We start from the raw sequence: 20,075 nt of genomic DNA on the forward strand, positions 1-20,075 counted from the left end.
GAGCTCCTGAACAACGCATCCCCACGCCGAGGTTGGCACCCAAACCGACGGGCGCTGCGTCCTTCCAGCCCCACTGCAGCACTGTGGGGCAGGGGAGCAGCGTGGGGTGAGGGGGATGGCAGAGCTGCAAGCTTGGGCTGTTCTGACATCCCAGCCACATCCACGGGCAGCACATTGGATAAAACACATTGCCACTGAGGTCACCTAACGGCAGATTCGTTTTTCATTTGAACTTTTTTTTACCTTCACCTCTTTTCCTCCGTGCTGAATCAGCTCTGCTCAGCACCTGAAGTTCCTGCCCTGCGTGGGAGACAGATGGGGCTCCTCCAGGCAGTGCAAGGGGGGCAGGGGCACGAGCTGGGATGTGCCCACAGCATCACCTCCTCGCCCCCCATGGAGGCAATAAGGGAGGGCAGCAATTCAAGGGATGCTCCGGGATGCCCCACCAGGCCCCACGTGGAGGTAAAGCAGAGGCAGACGGGCAGCATGCTTCTAGTCAACACCCTTTTATTAAAAACAATTACAAAAAGTGACAGGTTACAACATTTATACACAACCCAACGCCTCCGTGCGGCCACAAACCTCTGCTTTACAGCATCCCCCCCCCCAGAAGGGCTGTGGGCTCAGGGGTTGCTCGGCACCGGGAGCCTCTGGCTGTTGGGCAGCAATGACAACACGTGGCTCCAACTCTCAGCCACACCAGTTGTGCCCATCTCCTTCCCAACGAACGGGGAAGGACCCACAGCCCTCCCTCCGGGCTCTGATTGCACTGCAGAGATGTTGTGTGGCCCCCAGCAGGGCACAACCCCAACACGATGGGGGAAAGCTGCTGCAGGAGGGCGCTGCTGCCACCAGGAGTGAAAACAAACGGGATAAACCACAGAAAGGCAAAGCAGGAGAGAAAGCTTCCCTCCCTGGTGAAGCTCTGAACTGTGTCTCCCTGGGTCTGGGTGGCCAGCGCTGCTCCCTGCAGGGATGGGAGAAGGCTGGGAGGAAAACACACACCGTGGCTGCAGGCTGCAATGCTGCCAGGGCAGGGAGGTGTTGTGCCCTGTGAGCATCGGGGGAGCAGCAGGAGCTGCACGGCTCCAGTGGGGGGAAAAGAGGCTGGGACCCCCCCACTGCCAGCCAGCAGATGGAATGCAGAGCGAGCAGCCAGGGGAATCCACTGCTGCGCACAACACTGCTTTCGTCCCGGGGCGCCTGACACAACAACAAGGGAGGCTTCTGCTTTTCTGAAAGCTCCCAACATGTAAACTAGTTAGAAAAAAAAATAAAAGAAAAAAAAAATAGGAGCATTTTCCATCTATTGCTTTTGCTCTGGTGCGTATTGGGTCCCTGCCATCAGGGATGGAGCAGGGGGGAGTTCTGCACATGTGCACCGACCATTCGGGACCCTCCTGCACCCAGGTCCTCCCCAAAACCTTGCTCCCAAGCAGCCCAAAGCGAAGCCTGGCTGAGGGGAAGGACGGCCCATCCCGACCAGCCTGCATTCACTGCTGCCCTCAGCGCAGCTCCTGCCCTGCAGCCCCCTCACATCCCTTCGTGCCGCATCCCAACCCATCGCAGCCCCATCTCTCTGAGGTCCAGGCAATGCCTGACACCCAGCCCGGCCTGCAGTGCCAGGCTGCCAGCACTCAGCACTGCCCAGCTCTCAGCAGGGAGCTCCCTGGGCCCACCTCGCTGCAGCCCCGGCTGTGCAGCACAGTGGGTCGGCCCTGGATCACACAGGACGGCTTCCATCTGCTCTCGCCACTCCCTGCTCACACAGCAGCTACAGAATCCACTTTACAGCCTCCTGCCCAGCTCTACTCCACTTCCCACCCCTCTCCCAACACCGCAGGAAGAGAACCTGCTTTGGACTAGAAAAGCAATTTAAGTTACATTTGGGAAAAAAATAACAGTAACAATCTACCTTGAACTGAACCAGAAAGATCCTTCTGCACGTATCCAACCTACCTCTACGAGCTTCTCCGAGGAACCACGGAGTTCCCTCTAGCTGTGCTGCTCAGAACCACCTTGCCATGCCTACGGGGCAACTGCTGTAGCACAGAGTACCCCTCAGGCAGAGAAAAGAGGGTCCGAGAGCCGCTATGTGGACACAGGGACCTGTAGGCAGCCAGCTGGTGCCCTCAGCTGCACCACCAGCAGCCCATGAGATACCTGCGAGTGCACGGGGAGCCTGGGGTAGCATGCTGCTGCGTACGGGTGGACAGTGTTACTCTGAGCATTTATTGCACTGCTTCAAAGAGGTGGAGGAGGAACAGGAGGGAGAGAAAGCGCAGGTCATCGTTTCACTTTCGAGTCTTCTTTGATCTTCCAGATCATCAGCTCCATGCAAGCCCTGGCGTCCTCGCTGGAGTCGTGTCCTTCCACTGGGGACAGAGACAAGGAGAGCAGTTACAGCCTGTGCTGCACAGGGCAGCCTGGTCCCCACACCGCCTCCCCACTGCCCTCCACACAGCAGTGCAAGCCCAGCTGTGATCACACTGAACCACAGCCATGGATTTGGAAGAGCTTCCAATGAACAACATGCGAGTGCAGGACTTGTGCCTGGCTCAAAGCAGGGCTGAAGCACCGCTTGTCTGTAGGCCGCAGGGCTCCTGCCCAGCACTGCACCTACACTGCGCTCAAGGAAGACAGACAGGTCAATGTCAGTTTGCAGGGAGAGCAAGGAAGATGCGACACGGCCCTGAGAGCCGCCTCTGGCCTCGTCACACCACTCCTCTGCCTCCCACGTAGTGCACAGAGGGAAGCAGCAAGGGCTCAAAATGAAACTCTGGCACAGGTGGGCCCGTTCACAGCTGCCATGCAGACAAAACAGTGGGGACAGGGCCTGGGGAGAGCAGGGCAGGAGGAACAGCAGCCAGGTGGGGTGGGACACGGGGCCGTGCTCTCAGCCCCCCCTCGCTCTCACCGTTGTCCTGGATGATGCGCTTGAGGTAGTCGGCCATCAGCGTCCGGAGAGCCCGTTTGTAAGGCAGGCCCAGGCGGTGGGGAAAGACGATCGCAGTATCCACCACTGTGCCATGGATAAGCTGCAGGGAGGGAGCAGGAAAGAACCTTGTTTATTTTCCTTCTCCCCCAGGGACGGGCACTCCTTAGGATTAACCACATGAACGCAATCTTCCGGTCAACCTTTCAGCTCCACGCAGCTCTGGTGCGGAGCTCCGGCCCAACCAGTCCTGCAGGAGGCTCTGAATGAAGCCAACCCCTCGCTGCCTGTCAACTCCCAAAGCCGTGCCAGCCAGCACACGCACGCCCTCACAGCCCTGCCTGCCTGCACACCGAGCAGCAGACGCACAGAGCCGCTTTGGATCGGCAGCTCAAATCCAAGACAGGTTTATCCTCGCTGCCACAGCCTGGAGAAGCCAGCAGAGCCCTGAGGTGCGAGAGGGAAATGTGCACACCTGACCTGAGCTCTGCCATCCTCAACACATGGCTCAATCTCATCCTTTCCCTCGACTCTTCCCAGCGCCAGCTAACACAGCGCGACAGTTCCTGACCCCCTCAGTAACAGTTCCATCGCCCAGCTCTGCCAGTGCCTGCAAGCAACCTGCAGCTTAACAGAAACAACCTGCAGCTTAACAGAAACAACCTGCAGCTTAACAGAAACAACCTGCTACGGCTCTTCGGAGTGTAGAACTGCCAACATTACGGATAATCTCCCTCAGACTGCAGTCAAGTTTGGCACCCACCCAGGCACACAACGATAATTACTTATGTAGATCAGGAAGACCGAGGAAGCAGGATAATACAGCTTGAAATGAAAATTGAAATGCTATCACCATTTGGAGCTTGCCACGGCCATTAGTGAGATGTCGACTTTACTGCCACAGCCTTCAGACATTACGACTCGACGTGGCACTGCCTGTCACGCTGCTGCATCGCTCACAGCTTCGTCCTCTTGGCAGAGCCCTTTGTGCTGGGAGAAAGCCACGCTTCTGTAAGGCCAACGCAGTCACCTCGTGCTGATAGAACTGTAAATAATTTCTTTTTACGACGGCGATGAATCCTCTGAGAGGCCGGGGTAAAGGGTGCCACTGAGAGGTGAAGCACTTTGCATCCATTAAAACCTCCTGCTTCCGAACCAGCGCTGTGGGCTGGCGGTCACAGCTTGGCCACCAAAGCTGTGTGATAAAGGATGGCTGGATGAAGGCCCACGAGCACCGACTGCACGTTGGTTCCTGCTGCTGCATGATTTCCTCAGTGACCCCAGCCAAGCCCCCTAGGATCTGTGCTCTGAATGCAGCCCTCCCTACAGGACAGCAGAGATGTGTGGACTAGACTGACGCAGGCCAGGCAGGAAGCAAGAGAGCTGAAAGGTCAAAGCAGCTTGATCAAAGAACGCCACAAATCCCAGCAAACAAGGCAGAGAACTTCATGGGCGTTTTAAAATCAAGTGCAAAGGCAACAAAGAGACCTGAACTGCTTCTACAACAGTTGCTGCGGACACCCAGAGGGCACAGCAGACCCCTGAGCCTGCCCAGATCCCAGCTGAGCACAACGTCAGGCAAAGGGTGCTGACACCAAGAGGAGTCTTGGCGAAACAGATGTGGCTGAATGACAGAAGATTGAAGCTCAGTCCTTCCAGCCAGCCCTGCTCTGTTCACCTCTCCAATGGATGTCTGTCCTCCTGGGGACGGTCACTGGAGCTGTGCTGAGCTCACAAGTGACACACACGACAAATCCTCCACTCCTCCATCATTCCACCAGCTCAGAGACAAGACAGACCCCTGAGTCCTCCAGCTTGGAGATAAACACCAGTCACAGCAGTCACTAAGGTGGGGAAGAACCAGAGGGAGACTCAAATGCAAAACATGCAGATTACCTTTAGTGCAAATAAATCGCTCTCCAAGCTGTGCCCTATCAATATGGTGTCTGCACTGAACATGTTCAGCAGGACGGCTTGGACATCCCGCAGGGTGATGCTAGTGTTCTCCAGGTCCTCCTCTGTCACACCTGAGAACCTGCAGTGCAAAAACAGAGAGGAGGGCTTCCCTCACTGAAGGACCCAAACGGTTCCAGCCATTAGGAAGTGGAGGTCATGGGATTTTCAGCCAAGTGCTCAGAGGAATTCCCCTCAGGTTACTGGTGCTGGCCCCCAGAAAGCTGTCCTCACCTGGTGTTGTAGTCCACCACCTTGGTGTCTGGTTTGACAAAGGTGTCATACACCACTTTCAGGTCAGAGTTGATCACTGTTACTCTCGTCAGCTCCAGTCCCTGCTTAGTGTAGCACTGCAAGCAAGAAAGCAGACATGAAAATAAACGTGTGCCAAGCTCAGCACGGGGCTCACAGTGCTGCTGAAGTGCTGCAGCTCCCAAAACACAGCTGCTTCAGCACACCGAGGCCAGCCAGCAGCCCAGCTCAATGCAAACCAACTGGCTACCACTTCTCAAGGGCACACGTGGTCCTCAAAGGAAGCAGACACTGCCAAAACTACTAAGAGCTAATTTCAACGTAAATTTAACATAAACCTCTGTGATTTAGAGTCCACAGAAAGGAGAGAAGGTGGCAGAGGAGAAGAGCTTTCCTTCTAACACAGCCTTCACCCAAAAGCCTCATTTTGTGCCTGTGCTGCTGATTGGGGACCCACCATCTCACAGTCTAACGCGAAGATCCCGGGGTAACCATCAGTCGTAGGCAACTTCTCAAAAGTCTTCACAAAGCCATCAAGGCTCTCTTTCCGCCCATCGTGGACATGTTGCTTGAAGGAAAAACAAAGGAGAAGCGTGTTGAAGGAAGGAAGGGGCAAGAAACCAAAAACTCATTTTCAGAAGAGCCAACCGCTTAAAGAAAGCTATTTTTCACAAGTGATTTCTGAAGGTTAATGAGGATTAAGGGCTGCCTAGCAGTGGGTCTGAGAAGTTCCCCCTAAAAGCAGCTTGACCAGGTGCAAACCTGGTTCCTAAGTGAGATCAGAGCTAGAGGCATCCCACAAACAGCTCACATAGCAGCACTGCATCTCGTGCCTAAGCACGAGGAGATGGCAGGAGCTTTCAGTTGAGGGCAGCATGGCTGGGGAAGGCTCACACCGTGTTACTGCAGGGATCTGCTCTAACTGCTGGCTCCTGGCTCAGCTCGTGGCTGAGGCATGCCCAGCTGCAGGATTCTCCCATCAAACATCCCTGTCCAAGCATTAGTGGCAGCCACATCACAGCCCACAGACGGCAGGAGAAACCAGGATAACAAAATGGCAGAAGACATCAATGCGTGCCTACAAATAGAAGCCACTGTATTCCAAAAGCAGGCAGAGAACGGAGCTACTGCCAAGCAGTGCTCAGTGCAACCAACAAGGAGCGTTTCCAACCACTTCTCAGCATCCCTGCTAGAGCTCTCAGGTCAGTAATGCTTCAGCCTGGGAAAGATCCCTGTGCTACCAGGAAAACTCAGGCAGCGGTTTCACCAACGGCCTGAGCCTCTGCAGGGCTGAGCTGCTGCCTCAAGAGCTGCTCCTGCTCCGTGCACAGCCGCAGGTCACACATCACACTCAGCCTGTCCTGCTGGTGTCCTGCCCCACCACAAGGAAGCAGGAACGCTCAGCAGAGCGCAGGGCAGAGGCCGTTGCTGCCCTTTTGCCCACTTAGGTTTCAGGTCAGGTGGAATTGCTGCACCACACCCCGCAGCGCCGTGCCCTCTGCTTCACTCCCCAGCAGCCTGATTGTTCTGCAGGTTTTGTTTATGCCCACATCTCAACGCCGTGGTGTGTAATCACAGCGTGTGCTCAGCCTCCCCCTTCCTGCTTCTCGATCAGCTCACCCTGCAAGGAAGCAAACCAGACTTGGCAATGGCTGAGGATGAAGGCTGCAGAGGACAAACTGGGGCAGCAGAGCTGAAACCTGCTGGCAGAGAGGTAACCAAAAGTGGGGACGTGCCTCGTTTTTGCACTGGTTATTACTGTGGGCACCCCCAGAGTCCAGAGAACTGCATCACTGGAAGCCAACGAGGCAGCTGGACCACGTCGAGCTGATCTCTGCCTGCACCCAAAGCCAGCAATGCTCAGAGGCTGCAGGAGCAAGAAGCTACACTCAGCAATTCTGCATCTGTGCCCATGAATCTGATTGTTTCGATGAACAAATGAGTAGAGCACACCACCAGGCCAACAAATAGTAACCATTTACTTCCCCTCCAGCTTCACCTCTTCCCTCTCTCTGCACTGTAACCAAGCAGCGAAAGAAAAAAAAAATCACAAAATCACAAAATCAGGTGTTTTTCTACAACAGTTGATGTTCTACAACTGCCCAGTTCTTCACCACTGAGAAGAAGGGAGAAAAGTTGTTTCTGTTCTTCAGACCTGAGAAGGAAACAGACTTGGTGCAACAAAGAGCAGCAGCTCCCAGCTCAGCTGCTCCGTGCACAGCTCCCTCCTGCCACCTCCTGCCACACTCCCTAACTGCAGCACGACCCAACCAAGCAGGGAGTCATTCTCAAACACAACGCTCTTCTATGGCCAGCTGTGTGCATCCAGGAACTCAGAGCAGTTTCTCACTGTAATCAATTGCTTTTTCAATCCTCCTCCTTCAAAGCTGAATGATGCTGTGCTCCCTGGGAGCCCCAGCATCCCAAAATCTCATGGCATATTCCCATCCTGAGCAGGCTGGGGACTCGGACTTTCAGTTTCCTGAAGGATTCAATTTGGATGAGAAAGCCAAGAAAGGCAGAATGCAGCAGGCTGTGGCTGCACAACAACGAGGAGGCAGATGTGAGAGGATGGCTGCACCCCGGAGCACTGGTGGCATGCTTCATTGAGTCAGAGGCTATTAGAGAGATTGTATGTTTCTTAAAAGGCCATGAGGTTTTATGGGCTACAACAGCCACGTAAAAACATGCAGAGAAGTCATGTTTTATAGCCTCATCAATTTCTCTCGACTTCCCTGCTGGGTATTTGTGAATGCTGATTAAAAAGAGATCCTAATTCCAAATGAAAAAGGAAAAGAAGTGGCAGCGGGTGTGATTCCCTCCATGCTTCAGGCTGGGCAGGGCAGGCGTTTAGAGCCCGTGTGCTGACTGTTCTTTCTATTCTGATAAGCCTGGAATTTCACCCTACAGCTCCCTTCCCAGCCCCAGCTCCTGGCATTAAGGGCACACAGCTCTCCACAACCTGCAGGCCACTTTGCTGGCCCTGTACCGCCCAGGGACTTCCAAACCACAGCACAGCAAAATGCAAAGGTGCCAGGCTGGTGTCTAATGAAAGGCACTGTGCAAAGGTGTCCCAGCCACCACTCAGCTCCATCAAAGGGCCAAAACTCCAGTCCTGAGCAGGTTTTCCACTCTGCTTTCTAAGGCTGTGATCTTTTCCCCACCTTCCTGAAGGGAAGCAGTGCCTGGGACACCACAGACTGCTTGGGAAAGTTCCTCCTCTCGACACAACAAAGGACGTGTGGCATATGGAAAACTGGGAGAGGATTGGGCCTGCAGCAGGTGGTTACAGGGCACAGGGATGGGGGGAAAAAACAAAATAAAGGGAAAAAGGTTTTGGCACTCTGAAACTGAGTGAGTCCTTAAAAGGAATTTCCTTATTTCTCACTTTCTCCTTGTTTCCCTGAAGAAGGCTGGATCCAAGCTTTTGCTGGGAGATTCAAAACATGTTTACATTTCGCTTGGAAAAGTGCTAAAAAAAATTGCATTTGTAAAATGGAAACCACCTCAGCTCCACACAGCTGCGATCCTCCCTCCTGCCAAACATTTAATTTTCCTACCTTTGTGAAGCAAAAGACATTTAAGAAGTGCTTGCTGCCCCTCCACACCCCCAAGGGAATCCACCACCACCGTATGCAGAGGACAAATGTCACTGAGAATCAAAAGGTGCTGCTCAACAACTCACCTTAGCAACCTGGCAGCCTGCTGAACCCACAGCTCCTGAGCAGCAGCTGTAATGAGTTTCCCATCCACCCGGCACTGAAAGAGCAAGAGCTAAGAGTCAAAGAGAAAAGTCCCCTCAACAAGACCTGAACTTTAGCTCCCCAGTGCAGAGGTGTCCCAGATGAGCACAGAAACAATAATTTATCAAGCAGAAGGGGAAAATTAAGTATGGATTCATGGTCAGCAACCTAAGGGGCTTAAGATCCACTGACCATGGATGCTTTGGCAGAAAACTACAGAGTTCACTCAAACTAGGCTAGCAGCTTGCTGCAAAGGAGTTGATCCCAGACCAGTGAGCCCCATCAGGCAATGAGGCCTTGAGCTCTCAGGTCTCCTAGCAGACTTATTCCTCAAAAGACACAGGCAGTTTGTTGTTCCCTTTATCTTTTTCTTTTTTTTTTTTTAAAAGCTGAAACAACCACCTCTGTCCCACTGTCACATCTCAGGGACTCTTCCACTACTCCTCAGCAGCTCTTTGCAAGCCTGTGCCACCCAGTGACAAAACCAGGAACTGCCACGACCTGTCAGTGAGGAGCTCCAGAGCCACAAAACGCTCCACAGCGACTCCAGCCCCAGACATTTGGGGATGCAGAGCACATCCAGCACGCAGCTCAGCCCTCCCTGACAGATGTACCTCTCTGCTTGCGCAGCCTCCCCCAGTGATGGACGCACTCCTCCTTGCGGATGCAGCTTCCAGAGGCTGAGACCATGTACTCAGTGCCACAGCGACAGCAAATCCTGCAGGAGGCTTCAAGGGAAGAGAGAATTCAGTCAGGTTGCTGCAAATCCTGTACCTGCTCAACGTGGCCAAAGCACCAGTGGATCCATCCCGCTCCTCAAAGCCCCACAGCTCACTGGAAGAGGTAAATATTGCTGATTAAAAGGATGCCAAAGATGGATTCTCAAACTCCCACGAAGACACAGCGATTCCTCTAAAATGCAGCCCAGCACAATTCACCCCAAACCACTTCTCAGAGCCAAAAGTAAAACTGCCTGTTGGCTTTGACATGTAACATTTGCTCCAACAGTTCACACTTGCTGTGTTGCTTCTCCATCCTCAGCAAACCATGCTGTGCTCCAACACAGTTATTTCAAGAACCAGGATAAATAAGTAAGTCTGGACACTGGAGCTCGTGAGGCCTGGTTTCCAGGGGGCTGTGACACTGCCAAGTGATGTTCAGTGGGTACAGCTCCTCTGCTAGGATTCCCTACAACACACAGCACAGTGCAGCCCTCCAAGTGGGGACTTCTCCCTCCCGCCACCTGCACTCTCAGTAGTGCCCACAATTCAAAGAAGGGAAATGCAAAACACCCCAGACAAGGAGGTGTCTGTCGTGCACCTGCTTTCCCAGCAACTCCCCGAGTTGCAGCACACTGCTGCTCTGCACAACACCTGTCTGGTCCATCCTCACCTGCTGACCGTGGTCACAGCATTAACAGACTGGTTAGAAAGAAGAAAAAACTCAAAAATCCTAAAATATCTGTAGGAAATCAGAGAAGCAGAACCAGCAACACGATCTCAGCCTGCCAGCTGCTGTACACAGTCGTAGCTGAAGAGAAGGGCTCACACAAATGCAGTACTTAACAGTGTTAATGTAAGAGAGCTTTCATAAAGGTTGCTTCAGCAACCACAGGACAAATGTAGACACAAGGTGTTAACATGGATGAGCACTTAACACACTTCAGTAATGCCTCTCCAAAGAGATGCTCAGAGGAGCCTGACAAGGCACCTCACAATGCACCCTTATGTATGTATTTTATCCCTCCTGCATCACGGTCTGCCCCATTCAGCTTTTGAGAAGCATCAGTCCTGCTGCAGGATATCAGAAAATTCAGACAGAGGATCCCACCCTGCCCAGGGGAAGCCTGGCAAATGCTTTGTCTGGTTGCCAAAAGGGCTCTTGGAAACCACTTTGCCCAGCACTGCACAACAACCACATCAAAACCGTGCAGCCAAAGCAGCACAGCACGACCCAGACTGGTGCTGCTCTGTGGCACCATCACAGCAAGCTGTGTGCAGAGACCCAAAAAAATCATTGCCAGGAAGAGGAGAGCATCACCAGGTGCTGACCAGGAGCTTCTCCTCCCCACCATAACAGGGCTGGAGTTTGTCTAAGTGAAAAATCCTAAAAATCCCTGGCTGAACAGCTGCACAACACGTGGCAACACGAGCAAAGGCAGCTCCATGCTGAGAGCAGAACATCTCCATACAAAGAGACGTGCTGCACGAAGGACAGGCGCCTCCCTGCACCTGAGACACAGGCAGCAGAGAGTGCAGAATGAAACAGCCCAGCTTACAGTCAGTGCTCTTCTTCTCTTCTGCTGTGAAGAGGACGGCACGGCCTGGTTTCTCCGGGTGAGGCATGGGGTAACCATTTTCCTTCAGCTGCTCCTCAGTCATGAGATACTCCTTCAGCCGGCGGTACAGGGCAGCTCCTGCAGGCATCAAACACAACCATGAAGCCAGACCACAGAAGCAGGTGCTGTTTTCTCTTCAGCTTTTCTGCCTCACCAACGCACCTGGTAGGAACTCCCCCGATTCACGCTTTACTTTCAACTGCCCTTGTTCAGTATTGACAGTGGCACAAGCTGACTGCCACCTCTCCCAACAACCAGCACTAGGTTGGGCTATCTGGAAAGCAGGACTGAAATCCCTCCCAAGGGCCCCATCTTCAGGCACAAGGGAACAAGGGAAGCCTCATGCCTGTAATGTTCACCGTGCTTTAACTGATCGTTTGTAACCCAGCCCACAGAATACTCCTCAAAGGCTGCCCACAGCTAGCTAAAAAACTCCTTATCAGAAGCTTTGTCCTGCTGCTGATTTCTGACTGTTTCACTCCACAGAGCAGCTGTAACTTCTCTGCTCGATAGCTCTTCTTTCAGTGCTGTTAAACCCCTCCAATATTGCTGTGCACCCTTTGATGTAGCTTAGATGAGCTATAGGGCCCTTTCAAGCTTTCCTCACGTCAATTCCTTCTGCTCCGTGGCATCCCTGTCTCTTCTCTGATCTCCTCAGCAATTTGCCCATATCTCTTGGCAGCCTGAATACCCATAAACAATTTGACCCAAAGTGAACAACGCTTGTGGCACAATCCTTTGGCTACTACGTGACCTTACTGTGACATTCCTAAATGTGAAAATGAGCCCTGCAGAGCAGATGGAGATATCAGTGCGTTTGCCTTTCATCTGAGGGGCACAAGACAAAGTAATCCTTCAGGGGAGGAAAGTTAGAGTAAAATCGAGATAGAAAAAAAGCCAGGGGTCAGTAATACCCAAAACACAAGAGGCAGTTCTGAACAGCTACCAACACTACATCAAAGCCACACGGCCAACATCAGCAAACCCACAGCCCAGAGCAGGGAAGCAAGAAAGGTGCTAACCAGCACCTCATACCTCACAACTCAGCCCCCCAGGTAAATCAAAGCTCTTCATGCATCAGCAAGGTCCTGCTCTTCCCACTCAGTGTGTTGCACCTCCAGCTAGAATTTCCAGCTGACAGCTTTGCAGGAGCAGGGTCTTACCTGTTAAATCCTCTGCTTTCAAGCTCCCTGACCGGTTTAGGGTGAAGCTGGTCTTAGCAGCAAGCTTCCCTCCCAGCACAGCTTCGTGGGACACCACCTTCTTGTTACTTGTTTCTGCAGCGACAAGAGGGAAGAAGCAGAACAGGACAGAGATGAAATACTCAGATGCAACTCTGGAAGAGCGAGTGATTTCAGCCCTCCAGTTTTGGGCACAGCACACAGGCAAACAGAGGACTGCATCTATCCTCTCACATTCCCTGCTCCAGAAATGAGTCTGTGTGCAGTGGTGCAGTGTTCCTAGCTTACTCCAGCACTACAGGGAGATTTCTGCTTGCACTCTCAGCCCGCTGCAACTTTTTAAGGGCAGAGGAGGACATTTTTTACAGCTCCCCAGGAGGCTCTGGGAGCTCCACCTGCTGACTGCACGCACCAAGCTGCCATCCTGAGTGAGAGCACAGAGAGGGGCTGAGCACCGACACAACTCGACCCATCTGCAGTGAGCAGCTTTGCTGGGTGCCCACAGGCCAGACTCCCACACCGCATCTTTCACCTTCCTTCAGAAAGGCCTTCGGAGCTGTGGAGTGTGCTCAGCACATCAGATAATGGCAGATAGGTGCTTTTTAGTAATCATTAACTGGCAGCCCTCTCCTAAAGGCCAGCCTCCCAAGTCCAGCCGCTCTGACTAATGGCTAAGAAGGTAATGAAGACAGAGGGGAGAAAAGGGAAGAGACTGGGGAAAAAAAATTCACAAGAACAGCACAAATTGATTGTTTAATGTACCCTCTCGAGAGCCAATAATGAAATGTCTTAACCCTCTTCGTTTCTCTCTTGAAGCTTAATGTGTGTAACAGATTTCTGCGGTGATGGACGAGTCTATCACTTTGAAGGTATCATGTGAAAGTTACTCCATTAGCAGGGCTTTTCATTTTAAAGAACTTGTGCTAAAAAAAAAAAAACATAATCCATGTGGCATTATCTCCATTTAGGCTCAGACAGCCAACAAAGCATTGCAGGACTCGCCTCTTGAAGGCCCATTAAAGCTTGCCAGACTATAAAAAGCTAACTGGAGTTGTTTGCCTTTCAGCATAATGCTTCTGAGAAATGGGTCTGTCTTTTCAACAAGTTTCTCTCCGTGGCTTCTAATCCAAGCAGGGCTCCTTATTAAACCACAAACGTGGTACGTACTGTTCGTACTGGAGGGGGAATTGGGCACGAGGCTCCTGAGCTTCTTCAAGGTGTTCACTGCCACGTTCAGGTAGATGTTGCGACTGGTGCTGCGTTCATAAGCCACCTTCTCTTCTGCCAGAGCCTGCAAACAGTGCAATTCGTTACCATGTGCTCTGTTCCCACTGCTGCTTTGGGAAAATGGGGGAAAACAAAGAAACATTTGCATCTCAAAATGCAGGATCCAAGTACCAGACTCCAAAAATGCAGGATCCAAGTACCAGACTCCAAAACATAGTTGTGTCACAGCACTGACATACACTGGATCTTGGACTGCCAAGAAAAAACGTATTTTAAATGATGCTCCAGCAGCACTTTTGTATAAAGCCCTCCCTTAGGTTAACAGGGCACTGTGGAACTGCTTGGGAAAGGCTGCTTTCCTCACTTCAAGGGCAGCACAAGGGAAAGACAAAGCTCTGAACTGGACAACAAAAAAAAAAGAAGTTTGGACAGCAGCCATTCCTTGGGTGCGATAGGAATGTTTTCCCCAAGGAGCTGCAAAGGCAAAACGTTACCAAAAATATAAATGTCCTCGTCTGTTTTGGTTACAGAACACACCACAGTGCCCTGTGCTGGCCCAACTAAGAGCAAAGCCAAAGTTTTCCAGTGAAATACATGAGATTCTCAATTCTGCTTTTGGAAATCTTACTGTAATATTCCCTGCTGGCAGAAGGCTCCTCCATTCTGCACCGTTCACAGGCAGGAAGCTCTGCCAGTTACATCCATCCTGCTTCCACTGAATGCTCAGACTGCAGGATGTTTGTATCACAGCAAAGGGTTTCTTTTTGTCCAGCTCAGCCTCAATGCACCCTTAAGCCCCTCTTCTGGGCGTAATGAAAACGCTGTGTGCTCTCCTAATGAGGATGGTTTTCCTATTGGAAACCCTCAGTGGAATTCTATTTTCTGCTGCCTGGTTTGGAATTATTTGACATTCACCTTCTCTATTGAGACCCACGGGTAGGAGAATATCCTGGTTTTGCTGCCATTTCAGAAGGTCCCAGCCGAAGCACAGGGCTCCATACGGAACTACAGACATCACTCACATGAAGCAAGCACCAGTACAGACCTTATCAAAGGCTTCCTGGGAGGAGGAGCAGAACTTCAGGCACTCATCAATGAAGAGATTGAGATATCTTTGACGAATGTTTGTTGGGACTTTAGCACCAAATTCTGTGGGAATAACAGGCCTCTGTAAGCTGGCGCTCTAGAGATGAGACAGAGAGAGAGAAAGAGGCTATTTGGGGTTTAACAAACACGTCACCTCAAGACTCCCATTTTCTGTTGCATTATTCACTTCCTTTCTGAAAATCTGTCCAGAGCTAAAAGTAACACAAATCACTTCTGGTTCTAAAAACACTGCTTGAAGCTTCTGTGTCCTTTCAGTATTTGAACTGCTTCAAGAAGGTTTTGTTACACAACTCCTCCAGCTGCACAGCAGCATTATTCACAGCACTGCATTTGCATAGACAAGCATCCCAGACCACGAAAACGATGATACTGACATTAAGGGAGTTGAGATCAGCACAGCACCAAGCGCTGCAATTCGAGCTGAAGGCACGACACCAGGTAAGGTTTGTTCTTTCTTGTAAGTGCTGAAGCTGGAAGGAGGGAGGGAGGCTCGCTTCTGGCAGCCAGCTAAGCCACCCTGCTTCCCTGGGGTTCCTGTGACCTCCCTGCATTGCTTTGGTTTCCTTTCTAATGCTGCTCGTGCTCCTGTAAGGACTTTCCCCCCTGAAATTGAGCAGTATGTTCTTTGTGCATAAGAACTGCTTGTTGCACTGAGCTACAACCTACTGCTGCCCATTCATCTCCCAAATCACACAGGCTGCCTCCTTCTCTGGAGAAGAAACTGCACACCTCCAGAGCACCCAATTGCTTTGATCCTCCTCCATCCTACCCAAGAGACATCCATTACCAAACCCATCTGCAGCAAACACAGACCCAAGGAGGACGAGAGACCTGAGTGGGAAGGGAGCATCTTTTTCCTCATGAGACTTCCACTCTGATCCACCTCTTCCTATTCCTGGATCTTGTTTAAACCTGTTGCAGGGGGGTTGGTCCTTTTCATTACACGTGTATGTTTTCTCAGCCTCTCACACAACCTCTCTAACAATGGCAAGCATTTTTAGCTCTCAGCTTTTATTTAGCTTCGGGTTACACTTCGCTATCAAAAGTACACAAAGGCTGGGCAGGTATCAAAAAAGAGGGAGGAAAAAAAAAAAAAAAAATGCTTTTCCCCCAGATATAAACTGCAGCACGAAGTTTAAATCATCACATTTTAACCAGACAGGTTGCTGCGGGACGTTACTCATAAATGCCTTCCTCAGTCTGGCCCACAAAGGCTGGAAGGTCACCAATCCATTCACACAGGAGAGACCTCAAGTCCCTGACACAAGCAGCTACAGACCCAGCCAGACAGCCCAACAAAAGACTCAAACTGAAAATGAGAGATCAATATTCAAAGAGAGCAGCATAGCACTTAAGTATTTCTAGCCTTCCGTGCTCCTCAAGTGTTTAATTTTTTATACAACGCCTATCGAGGAAAACCACAGCAAGAAAGAAACCCATTTAATCATCCTAATCAAAACAGCACTTCTCTGAGAGCTAAGTTTGGAACAGCAACAGTTCACCACAGCACCCTCAACGAGGGATGACCTGAAACGGAGCTGCAAAACAAGGCACTGCATCTCTTTTACCTGCAAGGACGGAACGTGGGCTATCCTCTTCTGCACGGTGGTGCTGGTGGTCTTGGAAGCCATCCCAGCTAAGGTGCAGGCCTTCAGAGGAGGGGTGGGAGCTTCGGAGTCATTGGCAGGTGTGACACTCTTGCCAGCAGCAGCCTTCTTGCCACCCACCAGGCCTGCAAGAAACAGACAACACACCTCAGGAGAAAAGCTACCGCGGGGCTTTGAGCTGTCAGAATGGACTTGCTGTGCTACAAACTGCATTTTTTCCAAACAGAAGCCTCCCAAGGGATAAAAATTAAGTAATTTTACCACCTTCCAGGCAAGGATGAAGGAGCCTTCTGCTAGGAACCATGCCTTGTTTTTGGTTTTGTTTTTCTTGCTGTTGTTGCTTTGAGGTAAATGAGTCAGTCGAGTTTAAAGAGTTAACCCTGCCAGCCACAATGCACCACCTGCTCATCAGGTCAGCTCTGAGCCCTTCCAACCGCAGTGGGACACATACTGATGAGCACAAATTAGCACTTCCCTCCTGCTCAGCCACCTCCTCAAAGAGGAAGAAGAGCAAACAGTCTCCAAAGAACAAACAGGAAAGAGCTGTACATTTAGCCTGTCGCTTTTTGGAAACCGATGGCACTTCTCAGGGGAAAGACCTTCCATCAGTGCCTACAAGCAAAGATTGCAATCGTGGCCCTCCTGATAGTTTCCCATTTTCAGCCTGAGAGAAATTTCAGCACAGTGAGCATCCTCCCAACAGCACAGAGGACAAGATAGCGATGACGACAAGTAACGCTGCCGGCTTACTTTGCTTGACTGCTGCAGTAAGGGCTACATTTGGCACGTGAGCAATCCTCCTCTTTTCTCCTGGCAGAGACAGGGAGGCCTTTTGCACAGCCACGGCCAGCTGTGCTGCCTGCTGCTGGGCCAGCTGGATCCTCTGGTAGCACACCTCCTGTGCTGTGGGCGGGCGGTACGGCCGGACTACGGGTCTGTTCGGGACCTCTGCCTGCACAGACAAAAAGGTTTCTAGAGCCAGCAATCCCCACCCTTCGGTTCTCATCCACCCAATAAAGGTTTTTTCTCTTCCCTGACCCATCCAAACCTCAGCACATCCTGGTTTTGGAGGGAAGATCCCAACCGTATTCCAGAATGCACAGCTCAGTCACCCACCACGAAGCGCAGCGCCCGCGATTCGCCCTCTGGGGAGAACTCTCAGCCCTCTGGGGTTTCCCTGAGCTGGGATTCAAATGCTTGTTTAATGGCCAGGGTGCCTGCTGTCCATCACCAGTGCTGAGCCCACTTCTGGGCTCCATCAACACCCAGCTCCACACCTTGCCTTAGAAAACAAATCTGGCCCCACACCCCCAATCACCACTGCGTGCTTCAGCTTCTAATAAAATGGAAACTATTCCCCCTTCCCCTTTGCTGCAGCTCATTCCTTCCCTCCTTTGCTGTCTTTCCCATCCCAAATTACCAGCACCATCTTCCCCAGCAGCTCCCCACCTCCCAGCAGCTTTGTTTCAGCACTCTGGCTCCTTACAAACGAGTTACAAGTCACACGTACGTATTTATGGGATCAGAGAATTACACAAAGCAGCTCTGAGCTCTGCCCTGCTGCTCGGGGAAGCGTTGCACTGCTCCGGCCGTTACTGACACAACCATGTTACACATGCATCATCTTTATGTCCACATTTAGGTCGTGGGAAAGGTGCCAAAAATGACGCTGGCATGGAGAAGTTCTCTCGGAGCAGAAGAACAAGAGAAGCAGTACAAACTTTGCCACGTTACTTCATAACCACGGAAATGTGAGAAATCAGCTCCAACAGCCCCTGTGTGTAACACAGCTTCAGAGACCTGCAGCTGGGGTGAGCTGGCACCTCCTGCATTCCTGCCCTCTGAGCCGACAGCGGCTTCTGGAAACCAAACTGAGCGCAGCCAACCATTAAAGGATAATTACAGCCCTCCTGGCAGGACAGGCCACTCATTTGCTGCCTCACCTCCAATTCCTTTGGCCCGCCATTCCCCCTCAGAAACTCAGCTGAGAACTCAGCTCCCTCCCCTTCAGCCTGCTCAGTGTTTGAGTTATAAATCACGAGCGAGGCTGAGCAAATATTCGACCTGGAGGGACGTGGCAAAGCACGAGTAACCGTGCAGGCAAAAGCAGCAGTTCAGGTCTAACAGCACCTCCTGAACACACCTGGCAGCAGCACGGAGCTGCCAGCCCCAGGCAGGCACGTCCAGGGCTGAGAGCACCAGGCTGGCTCTGTTTGCCCACATGATGGCTGTGCTGGGGCTCAGGGCTTTGGAAAGCATTTTGGGATCAGCTGTCACATTAAGAAAATGTATTTTGGGATTTGTACCCGTCTAAAAGGCACCTATTTGCAATAAATATTTGAGTTAATGAATTTCCAACCCATTTGTCTCGGTCTCTTATCTCTTCACTTTAGAAGAAAGGGGCCTTATCAGAACACATGAACTGGCTGAAGATATGTAGTTAAATAAACAGCACTGTATTGACCTCGGGGCTTCAAATTATTAAAAGCAAAGAAACCTTTCCTAAGCAGAGCAGAAAGGAAGAACAATTAATTTGGGCTTCCCGGCTCAAATCAGCGCTTCAGCCGCCACTCTTATCCTGCTACAGAACATAAAACTGACTAATCTGCACTCAGCACCTGGAGGGAAATGCATTAAACCCTCAGAGAAAACAGAATTAAAATCCCAGTGAGAAAGAAATAAAAAGATCAGCGTGTCTTCCTTGCTTTTTCTTTTTTCTCTTTTAATTCTCCTCCGTATTTCAAGTATTCCCACAATCACACAAGAACAATATCAAACAGGGTACTGGCAGTACCTGCGTTGAATCGGGGCGTATATAAATGTAGCAAAGGTTTTTAACATCTTACAAGATTCCTCCAGCTGTCTTTTAGTTCCACACCATAAGGAGAAGTACCAGTGGGCACAGCCTGACCTTGTTCTTAATGCAGTGACTGACAGAAGCTGTCCTGCAGCAGCAGGGAACGCCAGGCAGCCCCCCCAGCAACAAGGTGCCGAATCCACTCACTCCTCCACAGCTTACCCTTGGTTTTAGCATTGTTTCTTGGTGTGTGGCTGCTTTCTGTAACAGATGCCTGACCACATTTTTAGGAAATCAGAAAGGGGAAGGAAAAAAAGAGTGATATCAAAGTATTCCAGTGAGCAGTTCATATGCTGCTGCCTGAACAGGGGACCACACTGCGCCCCGATGTCCCAGGACAGAAAAGAGTCACTTTAGATGCCTCCTGAGAGCTGCACTTACATTTCCTTGTTTGACAAGATGAGAGATCCTTCGTTTTTGGCCGGGAAATAAGGTGGTTAAATTCTCTTCTGTCTTTTCTTTATTTACTTCTTCCTTCGATGGCTGTAAGACAAAAAGAACAAGCTTCCAAGACTGACCAGGCAAGGATCCCTCCCCAGAAGATCAGACAAACCTCCTTTGGGGTGAACAGAGGGTCCTTGCAGGTGGAAACAACACCTGTGAGCTGTTAAACGAGACCCACTCTGACCCCCAGAGCCACCAGCAAAGCCACGACTGCTCCCACTGGGGTGACCAGGGCTGCAGAGCACACAGCTTCAGCACCGTTCTGCCCAGCCCCTACCTGACACAGAGATGGAATGCCTTCACCTCCAGCCACCCACTTCTCACGGCATGCTGAAAACTCAGGATGTTTGGTTGTTTGGTTGGGTTTCTTGCTAAGAGCTGACTCATTTTCTGCTGGTATGACACATTTCCAGAGCAGGTCCTGAACGCGT

The 20,075-nt window shown here is 51.3% G+C and overlaps 1 protein-coding gene and 1 long non-coding RNA gene across 2 annotated transcripts in view; one reads left to right on the forward strand and one right to left on the reverse strand.

Moving 5' to 3' along the window:
• Window positions 1–490: 490 nt before the first annotated feature.
• Window positions 491–20,075, reverse strand: part of REXO1 (RNA exonuclease 1 homolog) — a 33,073-nt gene continuing 13,488 nt past the window's right edge. Inside the window, exons 3-16 of the mRNA XM_042835437.1 lie at window positions 19,582–19,683; window positions 17,094–17,295; window positions 16,305–16,468; window positions 14,675–14,812; window positions 13,570–13,693; window positions 12,385–12,498; window positions 11,162–11,299; window positions 9,498–9,611; window positions 8,826–8,899; window positions 5,598–5,708; window positions 5,123–5,238; window positions 4,832–4,970; window positions 2,918–3,038; window positions 491–2,375 (exon numbers count right to left, since the gene is read on the reverse strand). Coding sequence (XP_042691371.1) covers window positions 2,287–2,375; window positions 2,918–3,038; window positions 4,832–4,970; window positions 5,123–5,238; window positions 5,598–5,708; window positions 8,826–8,899; window positions 9,498–9,611; window positions 11,162–11,299; window positions 12,385–12,498; window positions 13,570–13,693; window positions 14,675–14,812; window positions 16,305–16,468; window positions 17,094–17,295; window positions 19,582–19,683 — 1,746 coding nt within the window. The 3' untranslated portion in view covers window positions 491–2,286. The remainder of the gene's footprint in view (window positions 2,376–2,917; window positions 3,039–4,831; window positions 4,971–5,122; window positions 5,239–5,597; window positions 5,709–8,825; window positions 8,900–9,497; window positions 9,612–11,161; window positions 11,300–12,384; window positions 12,499–13,569; window positions 13,694–14,674; window positions 14,813–16,304; window positions 16,469–17,093; window positions 17,296–19,581; window positions 19,684–20,075) is intronic.
• LOC122169355 lies at window positions 14,980–18,701 on the forward strand. Its single transcript, XR_006171555.1, has 2 exons — window positions 14,980–15,174; window positions 17,986–18,701. It is a non-coding gene; the product is annotated as an uncharacterized LOC122169355 (long non-coding RNA).

Source organism: Centrocercus urophasianus, unplaced genomic scaffold (assembly GCF_019232065.1).
Source record: "Centrocercus urophasianus isolate 14NV4802_14NV808 unplaced genomic scaffold, USGS_Curo_1.0 seq_523, whole genome shotgun sequence".
NCBI classification, from domain to species: domain Eukaryota; kingdom Metazoa; phylum Chordata; class Aves; order Galliformes; family Phasianidae; genus Centrocercus; species Centrocercus urophasianus.